Source organism: Tenrec ecaudatus, chromosome 7 (assembly GCF_050624435.1).
Source record: "Tenrec ecaudatus isolate mTenEca1 chromosome 7, mTenEca1.hap1, whole genome shotgun sequence".
In the NCBI taxonomy this organism is placed as follows: domain Eukaryota; kingdom Metazoa; phylum Chordata; class Mammalia; order Afrosoricida; family Tenrecidae; genus Tenrec; species Tenrec ecaudatus.
In genome coordinates, this window is record NC_134536.1 from 21,270,069 (window position 1) to 21,293,571 (window position 23,503).

The 23,503-nt window shown below is 40.5% G+C and overlaps 1 protein-coding gene and 1 pseudogene across 1 annotated transcript in view; both read right to left on the minus strand.

Moving 5' to 3' along the window:
- Nucleotides 1–652: 652 nt before the first annotated feature.
- ADGB (androglobin) overlaps nucleotides 653–23,503 on the minus strand; it is a 226,980-nt gene continuing 204,129 nt past the window's right edge. Inside the window, 6 exon segments of the mRNA XM_075553888.1 lie at nucleotides 653–838; nucleotides 3,286–3,469; nucleotides 8,873–8,987; nucleotides 16,849–17,041; nucleotides 20,602–20,730; nucleotides 22,486–22,662. Coding sequence (XP_075410003.1) covers nucleotides 653–838; nucleotides 3,286–3,469; nucleotides 8,873–8,987; nucleotides 16,849–17,041; nucleotides 20,602–20,730; nucleotides 22,486–22,662 — 984 coding nt within the window.
- On the minus strand, nucleotides 7,346–8,358 carry LOC142453071 (proliferating cell nuclear antigen pseudogene; annotated as a pseudogene).

Genomic DNA, 23,503 nt, shown 5'->3' on the forward strand with positions numbered 1-23,503 from the left:
TGGAAGTCACTTTCCAACTGTGTGACTCACGTAATCGACTCACCTAATTGTTTGAAAAGTAGTGTGTGGTAGCATGCACTCTGACATACAGAAGGCGCGATAGCAGCACCAGTAGCAGGTGGTGTGTTACAGCACCTTCTCCATGACTGTCTTACTCATGGCTCGCCTTCTGGATCCCTGAGCTCAAGACAGACGGGCCCTCCTCCGAAAGCTTTTGTCCAATGAACAACGTTTAAAAGGTTACACACATCTGAAGCATTTTTAGCACTTATAAACCTTTATAATTGAGACAACAACGAACATTTACCACCATAACTCTTCTTCTCATCAGTTGTGGAATCTTCCAAATGCAATCCTACGGTCTCCCTTCTGATCATTCTCCCCCCAATACAAATGCAGACCCTTCCGTCTGAATTCGAACTATTCGCCAGTCGGCATTGTGGAAATCAACACTTTTATGCACGATGGCTTCAAACAATAGATTTCTGAGAAGAACTAACACATTCACATAACAATGTATAAACAATTTCTAAGACAAGGAAATGTCTATTTTCCGTTGGCCTACAAGTTTATTTTCTCAACAAAGTTATAGATGGTTTTCAAACGTCAGTTTTCTTCCTCCAGAAGAAAGGCAGCCTTGGGCACCGCAGGTTCACTTCTTCTTCCCTTTCTTTTTTTTCTGTGAGTCAGACACAGCGAGCTTCTTCTCAGATTCTATCCGAACCTGCACCTCCTCTGCCGCCAGCGTCTCCAACCGTCGGCGCTCCGCCTCCTGAAGCTTGTTTCTGTAGTCTTCCCGGATATTGAAGATCTTCTGGCGCGCTTCATCCAAGGAGTTCTGTTCCAAAACAAAACCCAAACAAGTAAGGTCTGAGATCGATTGATGAAAGTGTATGGCCACAGAGGGAGGGGTGTGTGTGTGTATGTGTGTGTGTGTGTGTGTATGTGTGTCGCCGATTGATGAAAGTGTATGGCCACAGAGGGAGGGGTGTGTGTGTGTGTGTGTGTGTGTGTGTGTCGCCGATTGATGAAAGTGTATGGCCACAGAGGGTGTGTGTGTGTGTGTGTGTGTGTGTGTCGCCGATTGATGAAAGTGTATGGCCACAGAGGGAGGGGTGTGTGTGTGTGTGTATGTGTGTGTGTGTGTGTGTGTGACGCCATTTATTTTCAGTTATCTTTTCCTTATGCTAGTGCTGTCCTGGTGGTGCAGTGATTACGTGCTGGGTTGTGATCCTCATGGTCGGCAGTTTGAAACCACCAGCAGCACTGTGGGAGAAAGAATGGACTTTTGACTCCTGCGAACAGTTACAGTCTCAGAAACCCACAGGGGGTCACTATGATTCACCATGGACTCGATGGCAGCAAGTTTTGGGAGTTTTTCCTTATGTTAATAGAAGAATGTGGGAAATTATGGAAGGAAGTTAAAAATTAGACTGTAAACTCAAATTTTACCACACAATTGAACATGTTTAGTCAAATTTTACATGCTTGTTTACCAGTAAGCAGTACGTGGGAATAGCAACAAGACTGTCTTCCCCAAATATATGTTCTACCCAAACCCATTCCTGTGGCCATAATCCTCTCTCTCTCTCTCTCTCAGGGAACCCATCAGCATAGAGTATGCGCTAAATCTAATCACCTCTGAGTTAATGAACAGAGCAGATTCGACCCAGATGAGGGGACAGACTGGGGAAGGCAAGTGCTGTGTGAGGCTCACACAGAAGCCAGGAAAGCCTGGCGTGGTCAACAAGGAAGGAACTGCCAAGGCCAAGACTGGGATTGGGATTTTTAGCCTCCAAACCCAAACCAAACACGCTGCCATGAGGCCAATGCCTATTCATAGTGATCCTGTCGGGAAAGGCAGAACTGCTCCCCTGATTTTTCAAGACGGTAAGTGTTGCCGGGAGTGGAAAGCCCCATCTCTTCCCCGTGGAACAGCGGGTAGTTTCGAAGTGCTAACTCTGCAGTTAGGGGCACAAAGTGTAACTATGTACCAGGCTCCCCGTTACCCTTCAGAACTAAGAGTATACAGGTGGGTTCTTCACAAAATGCCCCTATGTCGTATGGATGTTACAGCACCACTAGGAAAATAAAACAAATATCAAGTCCAGTGTCTCTCATATAGTGTCTATGCTCACTGTGTTATAAGTTTACCACACATATTCTATCCATAACATATCATATCTCACCTATACTTGAGCTATTTACAAATAATATCCCCTGGATATTAGAAGTCCTGGTAGCATAATGAGCTCTAAGTTGGATTGCTAATCACAAAGTCAGCAGTTTGAACCATAAAAAATGTCAGTGGTTCTAAGCCATCAGCCACTCCACTGGAGAAAGTAGTCTTGGTAAAGATTGGATGTCTCAGAAACCCAAAGGGGCACTTCTACTCCATGCTACAGGGTCACTATGAATGACAATTCGCTTGATGACAGTGAGTGTTTTGTTGTTTGCTTGTTTGTTTATGGAAATTCTGTGGAGAAATTGAGGTAATTCCCAGAGTTTACAGTTATATTAATTAGAATGTGCCTGCCAGTTCCGGAATTGGGGACTTTACTCTTTCATCTTCATAGTGTGGTTTTCATCTGGCTATTTCCCAACTTCCTATTTTACTTTTGATTCCTCTACCATCTTTGTAGATTTTTTTATGGCTTAGAGATTCCTAATACTGCTACTTGGAAGGAATTTAAGAGAATGAATGAAATTAGATCTGTATTGGCAATGCCCTCTGTATCCAGAAGATGTGCATTGTAAAATGACATGTTTTCAAGATTTTTCTTTTCTTTTTTTTAAGTTAAAATATCATTTTATTGGGGCTAAAAAAAAAAAGAACTGAGTTCTACCCTGTCCTATAGGAGTGAGTTGGAATTGACTTGATGGCAGTGAGTTTGGTTTTGAATTTTGAATTTTGTGCCCTTTGAAGTTATCCACAGTGCTTTAAAACGCTCAAGTGAGACTCCATAGAACCCAGAGACAAAGCTGGTAGAACTCCTTGGATTTTTTCTGAAGTCACAGCTGGAAAAGGAGGATGAGGAGGAGGATTGAAGGAAGAGGAGGAAGAAGAGGAGGAGAAGGAAAATTTTTATTTTCTGCTTTACTTAGCAAATCCATACATAGCCTTTATAAATACATTTACATGGCTATCTAATGTGCTATCTAGTGGTAATAAAATAATGTAATAAAAAAGGTTTCTTTCCACCACACCTTATGATTCTATGATTTCCTTTTAATATTACAGAAGACTTAGTCTACTGGGGCCCATATGCGCAGCATTAGACTCACCCGCATTTCTCCATACATATCCAGGATATCGTCCTTTAACTTAACCCTATGCTCTTGGTCGATGTCTCGAATGCTGAGGATCCTGGCCCTATACTGTCGAAACTGATGGACCTCCTCTGCCTTCTGCATCGCAAACTGCTGGCTCAGTTCTTCCGTCTGCAGCAGAGTGTCGGCACTTGTTTTCCTTGTTAGAAAGACATCAGGAGAGAGACACTAATCACTGGGGAACTCTGGGGGAAGTTTCCTTCAAAAGTCACAGGATTCAACATTCTTCTGTCAACAGCGTGGTGGTCTGGCAAACAAACACTGGGAATAAAAAGAACCAACCATTGTTTTTCAACCATGAACTGAGCCGCCAGTAGTGCAGGCGAATTTAGGGAAATGTACAGAGACCGACACTAAAACATTCAGTGTGAAGATTGTGGAGTTGGTGTAGGCAAGTCTGAGAATAGTTCGTGGGTCTTCTTTTGAATTTGTGTAGCTACATTCATCATGTTTTCAAGTTTATGAATAGGCTGGAGTAACATTTTTGTCTTTGAATTCTATCAGAGATTTCTTAAGAAAGCTGAATCAAATTAAGGGATGGCAGCAAGTTAAAAGGAATTTTCTGAAACTCAACCCACCTGAATAGCCGACAAGTTTGATATTTATTGAAACTACTGAACTGACTTTGTTGCTGACCGTAAAATATTTGCTGTCATTGAGATACAAATTCCTGTACTTAAAAAATTTCATGTACACGGAAGATATATTGATTTTGTTCGGTGCCATTGTGTTGGTTCAAACAGAACAGTGGACAACAGGGCAAAACACTGACTGGTCTTGCGTCATCCTCACAGGTGTTGTGCTGACAGCCCGGAGTTGCAGGTGCTGCCTCAGTCCACCTTCTATATGGTCCTCCTCTTTGCCTTGGACACTCACTCCATCAAAGACCATGAGGCGAAGCCTCGGCGAACTTGCATCAATCAAGCACTCAGGCTGTACTTGTTTGCACTTCGAACAATCTAACAACCCATGGTACTTTCAATATATATTTTTTACCAACACCATTCAAATGCATCCATGTTCTGTGGTCTTATCCATTGTACAGTTTGTTTTTTTATGAATATAAGTTGATTGAAAATACCGTGACTTGAGCTAAGCACATCTTAGTCCTTAAAGTGACATTGTCGCTTTTTTAGCATTTTAAAGAGGTCTTGTGCAGAAGATTGGCCCAGTGTAATACATCCTTTGATTTCATGACTGCTTCTTACATGAGTATATTGCACAAATAAAATGAAATCCTTGACAAATTCCATAATTTTTTCCATTTATCATGATGTTGCCTATTGGCAGATGTAGCCTAAGATTTTAGTTTTCTTTACGTTGAGTTGTAATTTATATTAAATTTATATTCGTCTTTGATTTTCATCAGACATTGTGTCAAGCCCTCTTAGTTTTCAGCAAGCAAGTTGTGTTATCTGCTTATCATAGGTTGACGAAGAACCTATCTTTAATCCTGATGCTCAGTTCTTCTAGATTCTCGCATTGTTTGCTCAGTAAGCAGATGGAACAGCCTTCCTGATCTTAAACCATGCAGCTCGCCCTTATTCAGCTCAAATGACTGTCTCTTGGTATATGTGCAGATTTTTCATGAGCTTTTTTAAAAGTGTTCTGGCGTTACCATTCATCTCAATGTTGTCCACCGTTATTATCTAAACAGTCAAATTCCTTTCCATAGTTAATGAGCCATAAGTAAACATCTTTCTGGTAGTCTCAGCTTCCCGTCAAGATCCATCTGACATTAGCAAAGATCTCTCTCACTCCACATCCTCTTCTGAATCTAGCTTGAATTGTGGCAGCTCCCTATTGATGCCCTACTGTAGCTGCTGTTGAATTATCTTCAACATTTTAATTGCGTGTGAGATTAATTATACCGTTCAAAAGTTTCTGCATTGCGCTGGGTCACCTTTCTTCGGAACGAGTACAAATATGGATCTCTTCTACTCGGTTGGCCAGGTATCTGTCTTCCAAATTCCTTTGCATAGACTAGTGAGTGCTTCCAGCACCGCATCATTGGTGAAACATTTCAGTTGGTGTTCCATCAATTCCTGAAGCCTGCTTTCAAAAATGCCTTCAGTGGAGCGTCGACTTCTTCCTTCAACATCATCAGTCCTTAATCATGGTCTTCCTCAACACCATCAGTCCTCAATCATGTGCTACCGCAGGAATGTGAGGAGCATCAACCATTACTTGGGGTACAGTAATTCTGTGTATTCCCTCCACATTCTTTAGATGCTTCATGCCGTGTAATCATTATTTTGTCAATAGAATCCTTCAATAGTTCAACTCAAGGCTTGACAATTTTTTGTTCTTCGGTTCTTTACAGTTTGAAAAATGCTGTGTTTACACATGTAGGGGTGTTTTCTTCCTTTTTGGTTTGCTAACTCCAAATCCTTGCACATTTCATTATGATTCTTTCATTTGTATTCTCGAGCTGCCCTTTAAATTTCTTTGGTCATCTCTGTTACTTCCATCACTTCCACTTGCATTCTCAGACGGAATTGGTGGCTGGCATTGAGCTTGCTTGTTTGGTTTGAGACAATCTATGTTCAAATGTAAGTTTCGGGGTCTCTTCTGACATCGTCTTTGGTCTTTTACTTATTTTCTGCATGCTTTTAATGACCCTTCATGTATGATATTCTTGATGTCATCCTGCAACTTGTTGTGCCTTCTGCCACTAGTCTTCAATGCATCAGATCTGTTCTTGAAATATTTTCTAAAATCGGGTGGGATAGAGTCAAGGTTGTATTTTTACTTTCATGGACTTGTTTTCATTTACTTCAGTTTCAACCTGAATTTACACACGTATAATTGATAGTCTGTTCCACCGTGAGCCCCTGGTCTTGTTCTGGCGGATGAGAGTGAATGATTTCATCTGTTCTTTCCACAGATGTAGTCAACTTGATTTCTATGTAGTCCATTGGATGATGTCTATGTGTATAGTTGCCATTGGTGTTGTTGGGGGGAAAAATTACTTGCTCTGAAGAAATCATTGGTCTTGAAATTTTCTATCATGATATTTCCAATGTCATTTCTACTACCAAGGCTATATTTTCCAATTAGTGATCTTTCAAGATTTTGATTTCCAATCGCCATTAATTATCAGTACATCTTGAGTCATCAGTATAGAATGCTTGATAGAATGCTTCAATTTTCTCATGACTACGTTTAATGGTTGGTGTATAAAGTTGATGATTAGTTATATTAACTATACTTTCCTAAAAGCTTATAAATCATAGATAGCTTCACAATAGATCTTTTTTATATAAATCTTTTTAATTAGTGTATTGCCATTCATCTTGAATCTGTCCTTACCTGCATTGTACAGCATATGCCTGATTCAAAATTGCCAATACCCATCCATTTTAGCTCACCTAGGATGTGAGAGCTATTAAGGCTTAACTTATATACAATGGCATATAGTTACATGACTTTTAACAAATGAATAGTCCCGGAGCCCTAAGCACCATCACCAAGTTCTACTAGGCCACTTGCAGCACAATTTTCGTTACCTACTGGATGTTTCAATGTCTTTACAGCTCAGTCTTATCCCAACAATATATTTTTATTAGGTGTTCTAGAAAAAACATAAAAGAAAATAAACACATTTACACTGGAGTAGCTTCCACTAAATGGTACTTAGGACACTGATAACAGTGGTGCAGTCCAAACAAAAGCACTTTCTTACGACATTTGAACTTCAGATAACTTTATTTGAATTGAAAACATTCTTAAAACAGAATTATGTAAGACTCTTTGCTATAAAAATATAAGAGTGCTTCTAGGTAGGACAGAAATGAAAGTAGCATTTCTAGGTTAACAGATTTAACTTTGGATTCTTTGTTTTTTAAAGAAGTTTTAGAAGAGTGGTGAAAAAGTAGAGTACTTACAGAAAGCAATATCTACCCAGATACTCGGTAGTACAGATTTGGTGACAGAAAGACGTAAGGACACACTGGCATCTCAAAAACAGTCCTTAAAGGGCATTTTATATTCATGGATTTTAGATTTTAAGATTCTAAGATTCTTCATCATCCTAAATCTTGAGAGCCAAATAGTACGTTACATATCCTTTATCAGCAATTGGCATTCTAGAACCAGGGGTCCACCTTCGACATACTAAGTGCTGCTGTAGGTGAGAGTGGAGTGGCTTGAGTAAAGAAGTTCAAGAGCAAAAGTTAACTGGCTCATTCATCTCTGTCGTAACAGCCTTCTCCTCTTTATCAACGTGACTTGTTTATGACAACTTAATATTCCCATTTCCAAGTTCTCCACTTGCAGACAATTTCACTCCATCTTTCACACAGGAAATGACAGCAGCATCTCCAATATGACGGAGATCTCGGCAAAAGCAATGCCAATTCACCAGAAGGCATCTTTACTACATAGCTATACTTTTGTTCTGGAATTCCAAGGTGTTCAACATCTCGATCCAGTAACTTCATTTCATAGTCTGAAACTTTTTCTCGGTTTGGTACCTCAAATACTAGTGCCAAGATGTCCAGGCTATCTTTTGCCCTTAGTGTGAGGATGTCTTCATTGTCAACACACTTATTTTGGACATGTTGATGAGCTTTGCCCCCTTGGCTAGGCTGCGGTCACAGAAGTGGATGTTGACACCCTTGAAGTGTAGAGCTGCACCAGGGCAATTGGGACGAGTTCATACTCTGCAAGCTCTTGCCACGTGAGCTGATATCCCAGCAGGTCCTGCTGCTGAGGTCCTGGAGAGCCTCTAGCATGTTCTTCCAGAGGGAACCTTGGACCAGACGCACATTGGACGTGGTGGTGAAGCCTCGGTATCCCAGGTACAAACAGGTGGAAAGGTTGGAGGCCTAGCCACCTAAGGCCTCACAAGGCTCAGTGAGAGAACCATAAGGTGGAGACCAAGAAGGACCAGGACCAGTCTGTGGTGTCTGCAATCCACACACAGGATATTGATCTTTGTGTTTTATTCCATTTTGATCACTTCCAGTGTTCCTAGACTCATACTTTGCACATTTATTCCTAGGTTCATACTTTGCACAATGTCATATTACATTTGTTCATATTTTATATGATTATAACTTGTGGTCTACCACTGTTTCCTCGTGCTTTGAGTTAAACCCATGAGTAAATGAGGGTCCTGACAGCTTCACTCTACCCCTGTCTTTAAGGAGGACTCTGTTCTGAGGAGGCAGCGCTCCCAGTCTGAGGGCGTATCTTCAGGCACTTTATCAGGGTTCTGCTGCTCTTTAGAAGGCTTTCAGGAGATTACCTCTCCCGAGTGGACAGCCTATTCCTTCTTCCTAGCCTGTTCTATGCTGGGGCCCCTGCCTTCCTCCCCACAGGTGATCCTACAGGTATTTAAGTACCAGGGGCGGAGCTTCCAGCATCCCAGCAGCCAGGAAGCCACTGCAGCAGAAGGCACTAGCAGATGAGCAGTGGACAATGAAGACAGAGCAAGCTTCCACGTTCAATTTTCAGTTGTTTAGAAATGACCTATTGGCGATACATTCCACACACTAGGAATGCAGCTGTCTGAAGAATGATGTTTACTTAAACTTACCGTACATATTTAGACATGTCCATACATGCCAATTCATTTTTAATAAGTTGTGGAGGTATGTCCAAAACTTTGGGAGCTCGCGGTTGAGAACCTGTTTTTTAAAAATAAGAGAATTCTAGGTTTACAAAAAACAATGAGCAAATGACTAAAGGAATGGCTGTTTGTCTCATTTTAATCTAAAATGTTATTTTCACTAAAACCCATTCATTGTTTGGACTGCATTACTTAATCAGATTTGCACAATAAGTATTTCATACTTATACTCTAGCTAGAGTTGCTATACTTTCAGTTGAATGAAAGAAATGACAAAATTAATTTAGACAGAATAAACATACTCTATGGGAGTAACAACATATAGTTAAGTAAAGGAGAAAACAAAATTCTAACTTTTACTTACAAAATTTCATTATAAACATGCTAAAGAGCTTGGGCTTTGCACAAAAGCTATAGTAAACACTATGGATATAGAAATGTAAAATTTGGGGAACCTTACCTTCAAGAACATTTTAGTCCTGTAGAGTGGGCATTTAAAAAGTAAACAGTTAAGGTCAAATAAGCATCAGCTCTAACTTCCATGGACCCACAGTGAACCAAACAACCAAGTTTGAGAGACTTTAAACTCTTGGATGTTAATATTTCAGCCTTTTAAGATCATTTAATTTCTTGCAGTATAATACACAAAACTCACCCTTTATAGGCTTCAAATTCAATGATTATCAGAAAATTTATCATCACCAAGCCCCAGTTTTAAAGCATTTCTAGCATTCAAACATGGTCTCTTGTACCCTTTCGTACCTACCCTCCATTCTCACGATAGCCCCAAGCACAAGCTACCACGCATCTGATGTTGTCTCTGTACATTTGCCTTTCCTGGACATTTCATATGCCAGATTCATACAGCTCCTTGTGCTTGGTTTTCTATTATTTAATACAACATTGGAGGTTCAATATGGAAATAAATACCAGAATGTCAGTCCTTTTTTATAGTCAAATAATATTTCACATTTTTTCTATGTTGATCAATCGATGAATATTGAGTTGTTTCTACCTTCCAGCCTCTATGAATAGTGCTGCAATAGTTGCATGAAGGTCTTTGTGTGGTTCTATCATTTCACTTTGGGGAGAGGTAGATACCGACGGGTGGCTGATGTAGAATTATGATTAACTTGTTAAGAAACTATCTAGTAGTTTTCCAAAATGGCTGTGCTATTTTCTGTTCCCACCAGGAATTTATGAGGGTTCTAATTTCTCAATAAGCTTCCAAACATTTGGTATTGCCGGTAATTTTCACTATCATCCACTCCAGTGACAGTACTTAATATTTCCCTGTGCTTTTGATTTGAATTTCCCCAGACCTGAGGGACTCATCTTCCGGCATTGCCTGACACCTTTGTGCTGGTATTCATTAAGGTTTTCCGTGGCGATTCCCTAAGAAGTGGATAGCCTATTTTTTTCTTCATAGTCTCTACTCATTGTGGAAGCACAACTGAGATCTGTTCACCTTCAGCGAACCTGCTGGTGTTTTAATTATTGAGGACTTAGCTTCCAACATCACAGAAACATGGAGACTCTGTGGGGGACTGTATCTGAATCGCCTCTACCGAATCCAATATCATGTTTAGTTGAAACATACGTGCTCTTTTCTTAGTCGTATTGTTGGTGTGGTCAGATGCCTTTGAGTTAGTTCAGACTCACAGAAGCCATTTCAAACTTATTTGGGCTATTCTAGGCCTTTTTATTTCCACGTGATCTAGGATCTGCTTGGCAAATTCTTTTAAATATATTTTTGGAATTTTGTAAAAAGCTTATATTGAATTTATACAACAATTTGGAAATAATTATAATGTTTTGACTATTATAAATGTAACCATTACGCTCTTTAAAAATATTTGTGCTTACATAAAATTTTACCAAACATCCCTCTATTAAAAAATTGGACCTTCTTTTTAAATGAATAAATCATTTTATTGGGGGCTCTTAGAGCTCTCAAGACAATCCATACATCCATTGTATCAGACACATTTATACCTATGTTGCCATCATTTTCAAAACATTTTCTTTTTGCTTGAGCCCTTGGTATCAGCTCCCTTTTCCCCCTCCCCTCCCCTCCCCTCCCACCCTCATGGATCCATGATAAATTATAAATTATCCTTATCATAGCTTACACCATCCACTGTATCCCTTCACTCACGTTTCTGTTGTTCGTCCCCTTGGTGGGGGTAGGGTGTGTTATATGTCAATCATTGTAGTCAGTGTCCCATTTCTCCCCCTTCTCTTCCGACTTTTCCCTACCCCCATGGTATCACTCCTTCCATTACTATTCCTGAGGAGTTGGTCTGTCCTGGATTCTATGTATCAAGAGCTCTTATCTGTACCAGTGTACATGTTCCATTCTAGCTGGATTTGTCAGGTAGAACAGGGGCCATGATAGTGGGTGGGGAGGAAGCATTAAAGAACTAGAGGAATGGTGTGTGCTCCATTGGTGCTATGCTACCTCCTGGCTGACTCCTTCCTTCCTGTGACCCTTCTGTGAGAGAATGTCCACAGACATTCCCTCTGACCCCCATCATTTGCATCAATATATTTGGGTCTCCTCTCTGACCCGCATCATTTCTCACTTTCCTGTGGAGACAGGAACAATGCCCTCCCTGGGTGTCAGTTAGTGTCCTGTTCCCCCACTGGCCATGTCTTCCTTCCTTTCTTTCTTTTCCCCTCCTTCTTAGTTGGTTGCATATGCATCCCTGGGTTGGGTCCACCCCTGCCAGAGCACCTGGACCTTGCCCCAGGAACGTATGCATTTGGTGGCGTTCCCCCTATGCTCCTTGTGTTTTTTAATCTTACCTTAGTGGACTCAGATTGTACTTGGCCTTTTGTGCTTGGCTTAATTTGCTTAGCATAATTTCGCCCAATTCTTAACATGCATCGATGTGCTTCATGTGTTCGTCACTGATTTTTAGGGATGCATAGGACTCCATTGTATGTATGTACCAGAGTATATTAATCCATTTGTTGGTTGATGGAAATTTTGGCTGTTTCCAATTTTTGCAATTGTGAACTGCGCTTCGATGAACATGGGAGTGCACATGTCTGGCCGTGGTCTGTTTCTTATCTCTTCTGGGTTTATGCCCAGTAGGGGGATTGCTGGGCCCTATGGTAGCTTGACTTCCATTTGTTTTAGGTATTGACATCTCGATTTCCACAATGGCTGCACATAACCTACAGAACCACCAGCAGTGGATGAGATATTCCATCTCACCACATCCCCTCTAACACTGGTTGCTTTCTTTTTTGAATTGGGCTATCTTTGAGGGTGTTAGGTAGTATCTCACAGTTGTTTTAATTTGCATTTCTCTTCTGGCTAATGATTGGGAACACTTTCTCATATGTTTGTTGGCAATTTGGATTTCTGACCTGGTGAAACTTCTGTTCAGGTCTTTGCCCATCTCCTCAATGGGTTATTTGTGGCTTTATTTTCTTTTTGGAAGATAGCAGAGGACTTCAGATTTTAGTAATAAGGCCTTTGTCTGATGTATCATTGCTAAAGATGTTTTCCCAGTTCATGGGCTCTCTTATTACTCTCTTGACGGAGTCTTTTGATGTACACAACTGTTTTATTTCAGGATAGCCCACTTGTCCGTTTGTGTTTGCTCTGTGTTTGTGTCCTTCCCTATTCCCAATAGCCTTTGTATTCCCTGGGTCAAAGTTCTTAGATGTGTCCCAATTCCTTCACTGATGGCCTAAATAGTCTGGGGCTTTACCTCGAGGTCTGTGATCCACCTTGAGTTTATTCCGGTACATGGAGTGAGGTAAGGGTCTTGCTTCATTTTTCTGCAGGTAGATATCCATTTCTTCCAGCCCACTTGTTGAAGAGGACATCCGCTTCCCATTTGATATTTTTTGGCCCTTATCAAAGATCAGTTGTCTGGAAGCTGATGATTTCAATTCTGGGTTTTCAGTTCTTTTCCATTGGTCTGCATATATCTGTCATTATAACATTACCAAGCTGTTGTTGACCACTGTGGCTGTGTAGCAGGTGCTAACACCAGGTAAAGAAGCCCTCCAACTTTCTCCTTCCTCTTGCGGAGTCCGCTGCCAATTCTGAGCTTCTTCCTTCTCCAAATGAAGTTGGTAGTCAATTTTTCCAAATCTTTGAAGAAGCACATTGGTATTTGTATCAGGTTAGCATTAAACTTGTATAGTGCCTTGGGCAGGACTGACATCTTTACTACAGTCTTTCATTCCATGAGCATGGGATATCCTTCCACTTATGCAGGTCACTCTGGGTTTTTTGGAATAGTGTTCTGTAGTTCTCCTCATAGAAATCTTTTGGGGGTTTTGGTTAATTATATCCTTAGATATTTCCATTTGTGCTTGGCTATTTTGAAGGGTACTACTTTTTTTATCTACTCTTTCATGGACTTGTCCGATGTATATGTCAGTTCAATATACTTCTGTTTGTTGATATTATATCCTGCCTCTCGGCTATACTCCTCTATCACTTCCAGTACTTCTCTTGTGAAGCTTTGGGGTTTTCCAAATATAAAATCTTATCATCTGAGAATTACGATGCTTTCACCTCTTCTCACCCCAGACAAATATACCTTCTTTACTTTCCCTTATATTGTTAGCTAGGACCTCCAGTATGATTTCAATTAAGAGTGGGACAAGGGCATGCTTGTCTGGTCCCCCATTCAGAGGGATTGTTTTAGTTTTTTTCTCTATTGACTAACACATTGGCTATTGGATTTTCATATAAACCTTGTATTATATTGAGGAATCTACATTCCATGCCTATCTTCTTGAGTGTATTAATAGGAAGGGGCATTGAATGTGTCTGAATGCTTTTTATGCATCTAGTATCATGTGGGTTTTCTCCTTTTTTCTTATCAATGTGATGCATAATGCTGATGGACTTTCAGATGTTGAACTGTTGCTGCATTTCTGGAGTGAATCCTGCTTGGTCATGGTAAATTATTTGTTTCATAAACTTTTGTATTCTATTGGCCAGTATTTTTTAAGGACTTTTGCATCGATGTTCATTAGAGGTATTTGTCTGTAGTTCTCAATTTTTGTGGGACCCTTGTCCACTTCAGGTATCAGTGCTATCCTAGTTTCATGGAAAGGGTCTGGGCGTTTGCCATCTTTTCTATGCTTTGGAAGAGTTTGTGTAGGATTTGTGTCAGTTTTTCCCTGAATGCTTGGTAGAATTCTCCTGTGAAGCTGTCTGTTCTGGGGGAGGGATTTTTCAGTTGGTATTCCTTGATAACCTTGTCTATTTTCTCTATTGCTATGGGTCTGTTGAGGTTCCTGACTTCCATCTTGGATAGTCTAGGAAGGGATTCTATTTCCGAGTATTTGTCCATGTCTTCCACATTTGTTGAATTCCTTGGAGTACATGCCTTCATAGTACTGTTTAATTAGCCTTTCAATTCCATTAGGGCCCATTATAATTTCCCCTATTTCATCCCTCATCCTGACTATTGATATTTGTTCCTTCCTTTCTATGGTTAGGTTTGCCATCAGTGTATTGATTCTGTTAGACCTTTAAAAAAAAAAACACCTTTTTGCTGCATTGATTTTTTTGTAGTGTATTCTTGTTTTCCTGTTCATTTATTTCTGTGCTAGTTTTTATTATTTCTTTTCTTTTGCTATTAGTATGATTGTCCTGTTGACTCCGCTCTAATTGCTGGAAGTTTTGTGCCAGCATGTCAATCATAAATCTCTCTTCCTTTTCCATATCTGCATTTATCGCTATCAAATTGCTGTGCCCCAAAGGTATTTTGTATGTCACGTCCTCATTCTCATTGGTTTCTAAAAGCTCGCTGATTAGTCTTCTGCTCTGGCTCAATGCCCACACATTTTGCAGCAAAGAGTTAGTCCACCTCCAGTTGTTTCTCCTTGTTTTCTTAATCCTCCTTTTGTCAGTTTCCAGTCTTATGGCATAGTGGTTTGATAGGGAAGTCTGAATGATCATTATGTGATTGCATTTACACAGGCTCTACTTGTGTCCCAACATGTGATCTATCTTGGATTATGTGTCACATGGGATAGGAAAGAATGTGATTTCATTTTTGAATTTGGGTGGAGAGTTCTGAAAATCTCAGGTCAGATTGCCTAATTGTATAGTTCTGTAGCTTCCTTGTTAAGCTTTTTCTCTGTGATCTATCTTTTCAGAGAGCAGTATATTAAAGTCACCTCCTATGATTGTTGAGCCTGTGATTTCTTTTTCCATCTTTTGGAGCATTTGATTGACAGCTTTCCTGGGTCTCTAGTTGGGTGTGTAAATGTTTATTGTGCTCACTGGTTCTTGGCCTACTGATTCCTTGATCATTATAGAGTGCCCCTCCTTGTCTCTTGTTACGGCTTGCACTTTGAGATCAATTTTGTCAGAGATAAGGATTGCAACCCCTGTTTTTTTTTTAATTGCTGTTTGCTTGGTATATATTTCTCCAGCCTTTGATTCTCAGCCTATTTCTGTCTGCAAGCTTGAGATGTGTCTCTTGCAGGCAGATTGATGGATTTTGTTTTTTTCTGGATTTTGTTTTCTAAGCCAGTCCTCTAGTCTCTGTATTTTAATGGGAGAGTTCAGTACATTGATATTCAGAGTCACAACATCCATCAGTGGACTATGAATTTGATATCATATCATACCTTTGTTTTGGGTGTTTTTCTATATCCCTTCTTAACATGGCATTGTGCCAATGGGTGTGTGGTTCATTCTTGCCTTCTTTTCACCATTAAGCCAATGTTATCTTGGGGGCTGTTTTTTTTATTAGATCACTTTATTGGGAGCTCTTACAGCTCTTATAACAATCCATACATAAATTGTATCAAAGATATTTGTACATATGTTGCCATCATTATTTTCTAAACACTTACTTTCTTTTGAGCCCTTGGTATCAGCCCTTCTTTTTCCCTCCCTTCCCCACGCCCCCACGCTTGTGGTCCTATTATAAATTATAAATTATTATTTTCATATCTTACACCGATCACTGTCTCCCTTCCCCAATGGTTTCTGTTGCTCTTCCCCTGGGGGTGGTGGGGAGGAGGAGTTTGGGGAGGATCATTGCTATCAGTTCCTCCTTCCTCCCCTCCTCTCCCCTGCTTTCCCATACCTTCCTGGTACCACTATTCCCCATTCCTGTTCCTGGATTCCATGTGTCATGAGCTCTTATGTCTTCTCTCTTATCTGTACCTGTGCACATGCTCCAGTCTAGCCCACACTGAAAGGCAGGACTGGGGTCATGATAGAGGGGGGTGAGGAAGTCTCAAATTACCAAAGATATAAGTATGTTTCATTGGTGCTGTACTGCACCCTGGTTGACTCATCTCTTCCCTGTGACCCTTCTGTGAGGGGATGTCCCATTGTTTATCAATAGGTTTTTGGTATCTGCTCCAAAATTGGAGCTGTTTTTCTGTAACACATTGGGACTGTTTTCCAACTCGACCTCTGGGTGGAGTGCCTCTCTGTGGTGGGCTCCTATTTGTGCTCGGTGAGTGTTGTTCTTCCGACCACACTGTGTTAGTAAGGAGGTTTTTTTTGTAGAGATGGGTTTCTTTTAATATATTATTTGAGTTTGTCCTTGTCTGGAAAGGCTCTTACATCTCCATCCATCTTGATAAATAATTTGGTTGGTTAGAGGATTCTTGGGTTTGCATTGTTTGGGCCCACTTTTATCTTTTGCTTTTGTATTTAATAATCTGGTGTTTGAGCAGATGATTACACAATAGAGGTTTAAATAGTTGAACATAATATCACATGTGTTTAAGTTGTCATCTTTCCCAGAATTTATATTTCAGATTATACGTCTATCTTACCCCCATAGTGTTTCCAAGGTCTGCAAATCTTTACATAAGCAGACGGTCATACCTGTCTTCCATGAAGCAGATGGTCAGTTGGAACCGCCAGCATTCTGATTGGCAGCTGAGATTTTGACCATTGCCTCTCCACTCTTGTTGGTGAGAGAAATACTTACAGATACTATCCTTCCGCGTGCTCTGATCATGATCCTCCTTTGCTGCTGCGGATCCTCCAGACCCATGGCCTATAAATTTTGTCAGATGACTTATGGTTCTCCCCAGCTGCCACTTCTTCCAGAGCAGGCCTCTTGAAGGGATTATCTCTCTGCCATTTCCCCCTATGGAACTCCTGGATAGCCGATGCCCATGCTTTCCTAGTGAAATATGACATGTGTATTATTAAAGAAGTTTACACACAACAAAATCACATACAAACCTAACAGGAAAGATGGGAAAATCAATTTGGAGCAGGTACATTAAAAGCCTTTTCAAATTCTAACCAGAGCACTAGCAAGAAAACAACAATCCATACCTCAGATGATGCCTCAAAGGTATCTCAGAAACTGACTTTAATGGCCAGGCAGGCAATATTTGCATTAAAAAATAAATAAAAATTAAAACAAGTTGTAAATTTGGAGCTAGTGTAGGTGGTGGTTTAGTTGTTTAGAATATTGCTCCTCCTACCTTAAGTCATCCTGAGTCTGGAGGCCAGAAATTTCTTATTCAATTTTGAACTGAATTTCGGAATATTTAAGGCAAAGTCGCCTAAGTTTTACTGCTAAAAGATGGCCTTAGTGCATAAGGGATAAAACAGCCATACAATTTCACTTCAAAAGAACATGTCAAAGGCAGTAGGCGATTGGAGCTAGAGTGAATAGAGGAAGACTCATTGACAAACTACAATATGCAGAAGAAACAACTTTGCTTGCTCAAAGTGAAGACCACGTGAGGAATACAGATGAAATCAAAGAATGCAGACCTTAGTATAGACTACAACTCAATGACAGAAAAAATTATCCTCACAACTGGACCAACAGACAATGTAATGATGAACGCAGAAAAGATTTAGGTTGTCAAATAGTTCATTTTCCTTAGAACCATAAGCAATGCTCATGGAGGCAGCAGAAATCAAAGGATCTACTGCATTGATCGAATCTGTCATACCTGTGTTACAGACTAAAACTGTCTAGTTGAGGATAGAGTGTGCCTGACCCAAGCCATGGTATTTTCCATTGCTTCATATGCTTGGACAATGGATAAGATCAAAGGAGAATTGATGCCTTCCAATCATGATGTAGGCAAAGAGTAATGCTATCCCGTGGACTGTCAAAACAGCTGACAAATGTATGTTGGGAGAACAGTCAGCCTGCTCCTCAACGTGAGAATGGGGTTCATCTCACACACTTAGGACATGTTACTAGGAGGGACCCACCCCTGGAGAAGGACACCATCCTCAGTAGAGTCTAGGTCAGTGGAAAAGAGGAAGGTCTTTAACAGGAGGGATGAATGCAGGGGCAGTAACAGTGGACTCAAAACACAGTGGCGCTTGTGAGAATGGCACAAGACTTGGCAGTGTTTTGTTGCAATGAGCCATTTACAATACCCAATAAAAGGGTGAAATAATTGTTTCATTTATGTTCTGAGCTATGCATGATAGAATTTAAGCCAGTCATTGTAAAACTAATCAAGAATGAATAAAAATCAGCTGAGCTACAGTGATGTAAGTACTCCTGGTTTAAATAACTTGGCCATTTTTTGTGTTGCTATTATTGTTCATGTTCTCTGTTCTGTAAGAAACGGTGCATGCTGTGTGGTGAAAACTGTGAGGGCTGGCATACAATGGGCCTGCCTTAGTTTTCCAGGTCCGGCCTTTTTTTTTTTTTACCATAGAGTACAATCTTAGCAGTTTTCTATTGCCAACTTTAGTGTGAAACATTTGAGCTTTTCTTTGTGGACAGGTTCCTGCTTTTGCATGTTTTACTGTATAATGAAGCTGGGAAATGTAAATTAATGTATATATAGCAATGGCTATTACAAAAAGTATTATCAATCTATTGGAGTTTTCTATCCATTTTTAATTTTTACATTTTACAATTATTATTAAACTTAAAACCAAAAGTGGGAAACTTTTCTCTGTTTAGAATGAAGTCCAGACTCTGGAGGAGGGATCTATCCTCTTCACATTTGAGTGTTAACAGCGATGATTTTAGTTATTTGAAATAGCTCTTTCAGGAGGGGGAGGGGGAGAAAGAAAAACAGACCAAAAAAGTCAAGTAGAAGATAAAAGTTTTAACACAAAATTAAATAATTTGGCCAATTTAAGAAGCAGAGAGGACACTTCAATCAACAAGTTCAGAACAGTAAATTATTTTTAAGCATCCATAAACAGCCCCAAAATGAACCATAAAGCACCGTTCAACAGGAATCATAAGGTTGGACTCAGATGAAGTATGCTATTTGAACCCAGTAGAATTAAAGAGACGCCTCAAGAGAAAGAGAATGAGTGTTGGTTTTACTATGCATGCAGCTGGGACACTTTCATGTCACTTAAAGTTCAAAGAGAAAACGATGGCGGGAAACAAAGTATTTTGAGTAAGTGCTATTAAAAATGCTAAGTTAAAGTGGTGAAATCCACAGCTGTGTCTGTATATTTGTAAAATTTAAAAATCACAAAGAAAAGACATGGATTAGAGTCATTGATCTAAGTTTCCACCTGTAGAGCCTATAAAAATACAAGTAAACAAATCTCAAATAGATTAGAGGCAAGGTAAGCAGGAACCAGAAAGCCGACAATGAAAACAGACACTGAAGGCTGGCATTCGGAAGCTGAAAGTCGTTGTTTTCATTTTAAAGATGTCGATAAAACGGATACAAACCTAGAACAAGACTGGTTAAGAAAAACAGACCCGTGCCAATAAGCTTGTCAACTTAGGCAAAATGGACACGTTTCTTGTACAATACAATGTAATCACAAGAAGTCATTGGCCATGAAAGACGCTTTGCCGTCAAGTGCATTCCGACTCATAAGCGACCCTAGTGAGATGCAGGGAGTACCCTCATATTCCTAGATAGTAAAACTCTGAGAGATTTGTGAGGAGACGAGACAGAAGAACTGCTGGCGACGAGGAGAGGATGGTGGCGCCCTGGAAGCAGGTCATGGCTGGGAGAGAGAACAAACACTTCTCAGATGGGGTACATCTTTAACTCTTGACCTCAGCGGTGCTTTCTGGGAGTCTACAAGTGTAGGAGTCCATTTCCCTACACAACTCATAGTCGTGACTTTCACACTCCCCTTGAGTCGAGTCCCGTTCACGGTGACCCTACAGGATAGAGTAGAACTGCCCCTGTGGGTTTCCCAATCTGTAACTCTTATTAAGGGAGTAGAAAGCCCCCCTTTCTCCAGTGGAAGGGCTAGTGTTTTCTAACTGCTGACTTTGGGGTTCACAGCCCAATAGGTAACTACAAGCCCAATCAGGGCTACTTATTAAATGATGAATAATTAATAGGATGATACCGACCCAAGGCTATTGACTTGGTAAATGAGTTGGCTGGACGATACCTATGCTTATATTTATTGCTCTTGTTTTTAGAAAAGGAATCAGATTTCTAGTAAGAGGTTTGCCTTAAAATTTGCTTACTGCTCTTTCTAATGAGGGTTTATCCCCAATCTTTGGATTTAGATTTTCTTAATGGAGGCCATTGTAGCTATTTGGGAGGTAGGGGGTGACATATGCAGGCACTGAATCAGCAGATATAAGAGGAAGTACTTTGATAATGAAATTGTTTAGGGTGCTATCTCAAATTTCTTTCTCTTTTTTAAAACCATTCTATAAGAAGATATAATCTGAAATGCCCTCCTTTTGTCTCTCTCTCATTTTAAATCAAAAGTTTCTTCCTGAGTATCTTTTAAAAGGGTTCAAAGAAGAAACAGCCCTGTGCTCCAGGGTGGACTGACCTTCTTCCAGAGGCTTACCTTGAGTTTCAGCCACTTGCTCATTCTCAGTATCGGACCCTTTCTTAACGAACTGGCTGAGGTAATTCAAACGAGCCTGAGATGCCTAAAGAACAGATATTGCCATCTTTAATCCTCTTTGAAGATAGAAAATAGAGGCAAAGACATGTGACTAGTACTCAAGGGAAACAAACGAACAAAAATAATAAAGTGAAATCGAAAAGAATGTCCGAGCCAGTCCAACCCTTAATAAGGATCAAGTAAACACAAATTCTAAACCATCAATGATATATAGAGATTTTAAAAAATCATTTTATTGGGGGCTCATACAACTCTTATAACAATCCATCCATCCATCCATGGTGTCAAGCACATCTGTACCTCTGTCGCCATCATCATTCTCAAAACACTTGCTTTCTACTTGAGCCCTCGGTATCAGCTCCTCATTTCCCACCCTCCCTCCTCCTCCCCCATGAAACCTTGATAATTTATAAATTATTATTTTGGCATATCTTACACTGTCAGATGTCTCCCTTCACCCAATTTTCTGTTCTCCATCCCCCAGGGAGGAGGTTACATGTAGATCCTTATAGTCGGTTCCCTTTCAACCCACTTTTCCTCCACCCTCCCACTCTCACCGCTGATCCTGAAGAGGTCATCTGTCCTGGTTTTCCTGTGTTTCCAGTTCCTATCTGTACCAGTGTGCATCCTCTGGTCTAGCCAGATTTGTAAGGTAGAATTGGGATCATGACATTGGGAGGTGGGGGAGGAAGCATTAAAGAGCTACATTGCTACACTGCCCCCTGATTGGCTTGTCTCCTCCCCATGACCCTTCTTTGGGTTGCCTAATAATGGGTCTTTGATCACCAATCGGTACTCCTCCTCATGTACAATATTTTGATTTTTTTTCTGTTCTTTGATGCTTGATCCCTGCTACCTTTGAAATCTCATGATCACACAGGCTGGTACACTTTTTCCATGTGGGCTTTGCTGCTTCTGAGTTAGGTGTCCACTTGTTTACCTTCAAGACCCTAGATGCTGTATCTTTTGATAGCCAGGCACCATCAGCTTTCTTCACCACATTTGCTTATGTACCTGCTTTGTCTTCAGCAATGGTGTTAGGAAGGTGATCATGGAATGCCAGGTAATTAGAACAAAGTGTTCTTTCACTGAGAGAGTACTTGAGGGGAGGCCCCATGTCCATCTGCTACCTTAATACTAAACCTATAAATACATGCACATAGCTCTATTTCCCCATCCTCATATATGAATATATTTGCATATGTACATGCCTGTATTTGAGAACGAAGGAGGTAGCTATCATAAAAGGATGAAGCTGGGCATGGTACCGTAGATCCAATACTTTTTTTCATTTTTGGGGGGTGCTGCAGCAATCACACTGAATTACATAGCACATAATAACATTTCACTATAAGGGTGCTTCATACAGAAAATAGAGGGGAGGAGGATGGGACAAAATGTATATAATTCACAAGGTGGCAAGGGCTGCGTAAAGGATAGAGCACACACACTGAACACTTTCAGGAGGTCTTGCTTGGGTTTGACGCTCCAAGTAGTAGGTGTGGGTCTGGGTCTTTGGCCAGGGCCTCGTGAAGGAAGTTAATGCATCATCTGGACTTATACGTGGTTCCACCGTGGGCTTTGCTTTTGAACGCCTTTTGATACAGGGAGACCAGCATTGTGCAATGTGTCTAAACACGGCCTTAAGGTTTAGTTAGTAAATATGTGATCATGGTCCATGTTGAGGAGAACATGGCCATGTGGTTTCTATCACATGGCCTTCCTGCAGACTCTGCATGGGGATGGTGAGGAAAGGGCAACTTGTTCACACCCGAGTTACCTTAATTGCTCTTCCAGGCTCAGTCATCTCCCAGGCTTGCTTCATGGCTCGGATTTCATCAGCTCGCTCTGTATCTTTTTTTACTTCCAGTAGCTCCACTTCATTGTGTTCAGTGACCAACCTCAAAACCCAGTAAGGTTTGTTGGGGTCATCTTGCTGAGACTGAACAGCAGATACCTCAGAGAATAGAATAAAAACCTTATGGTGAGATATTTTCTTCTTTTCAAAGGGGTCTGGATTCTACCCTATGGCATATAATTTCAATGTTAGGTACTTATCCAGAATAATTAAGCACACATACACAATACAGGGGCAAAATATAATATATATTATATAATATATTGTATATTATATAATATATAATAAATATATAATACATAATATATATATCCACTAAGGTTCCAGTTTGTACATGCACAGGTTGATTTTAAAAAACATACATTTAAGCACGTCTCTGCCATCAATGGAAGGCTGGAAACATTTTGTCTCTCAATAATACACTTGTCTCAGTCTCCTTAAGGCATCTTAAAGGAAAATAAGGGCCCAATCGAAAGAGTGGCCTCTGGGGGCATCTGGAGACACTTAATCTCAGAGCAGAGCCATCAGCCCAGAAGGTCACTGTTTGGGGAGATTCTGGAGGAGAAATCTTGATAGGTCTTCTGAAAGACACGTGCATTACTAGTATGGAGGAAGGAGACTGCATTGTATTCAGAAAGGGTTACCTCTCCACCCACCCACCCCCAGTACAGCAAAGAAGCTGCTTGTTTTTTAAAAGCACAGCAAGAACCTCCTATGCACATTTGGTTGGGAAGTCCTACCCCATTCATTCTTTCCCCTTTGGACTTCTTTCTGTTCCTCAAACCCAAACAGCACTGAAAAGGACCATGCTTTGAGTCTGCTGAGGAAGCCTCAACTTATGTATGTCTGTGGTATAAAACGAAGAACTTTTTTCAGGGAAAGGTTAGAAAGAGAAAATATCCCCTTTTCAGGAGTGCACAGACCTAGCTAGAGGATATTT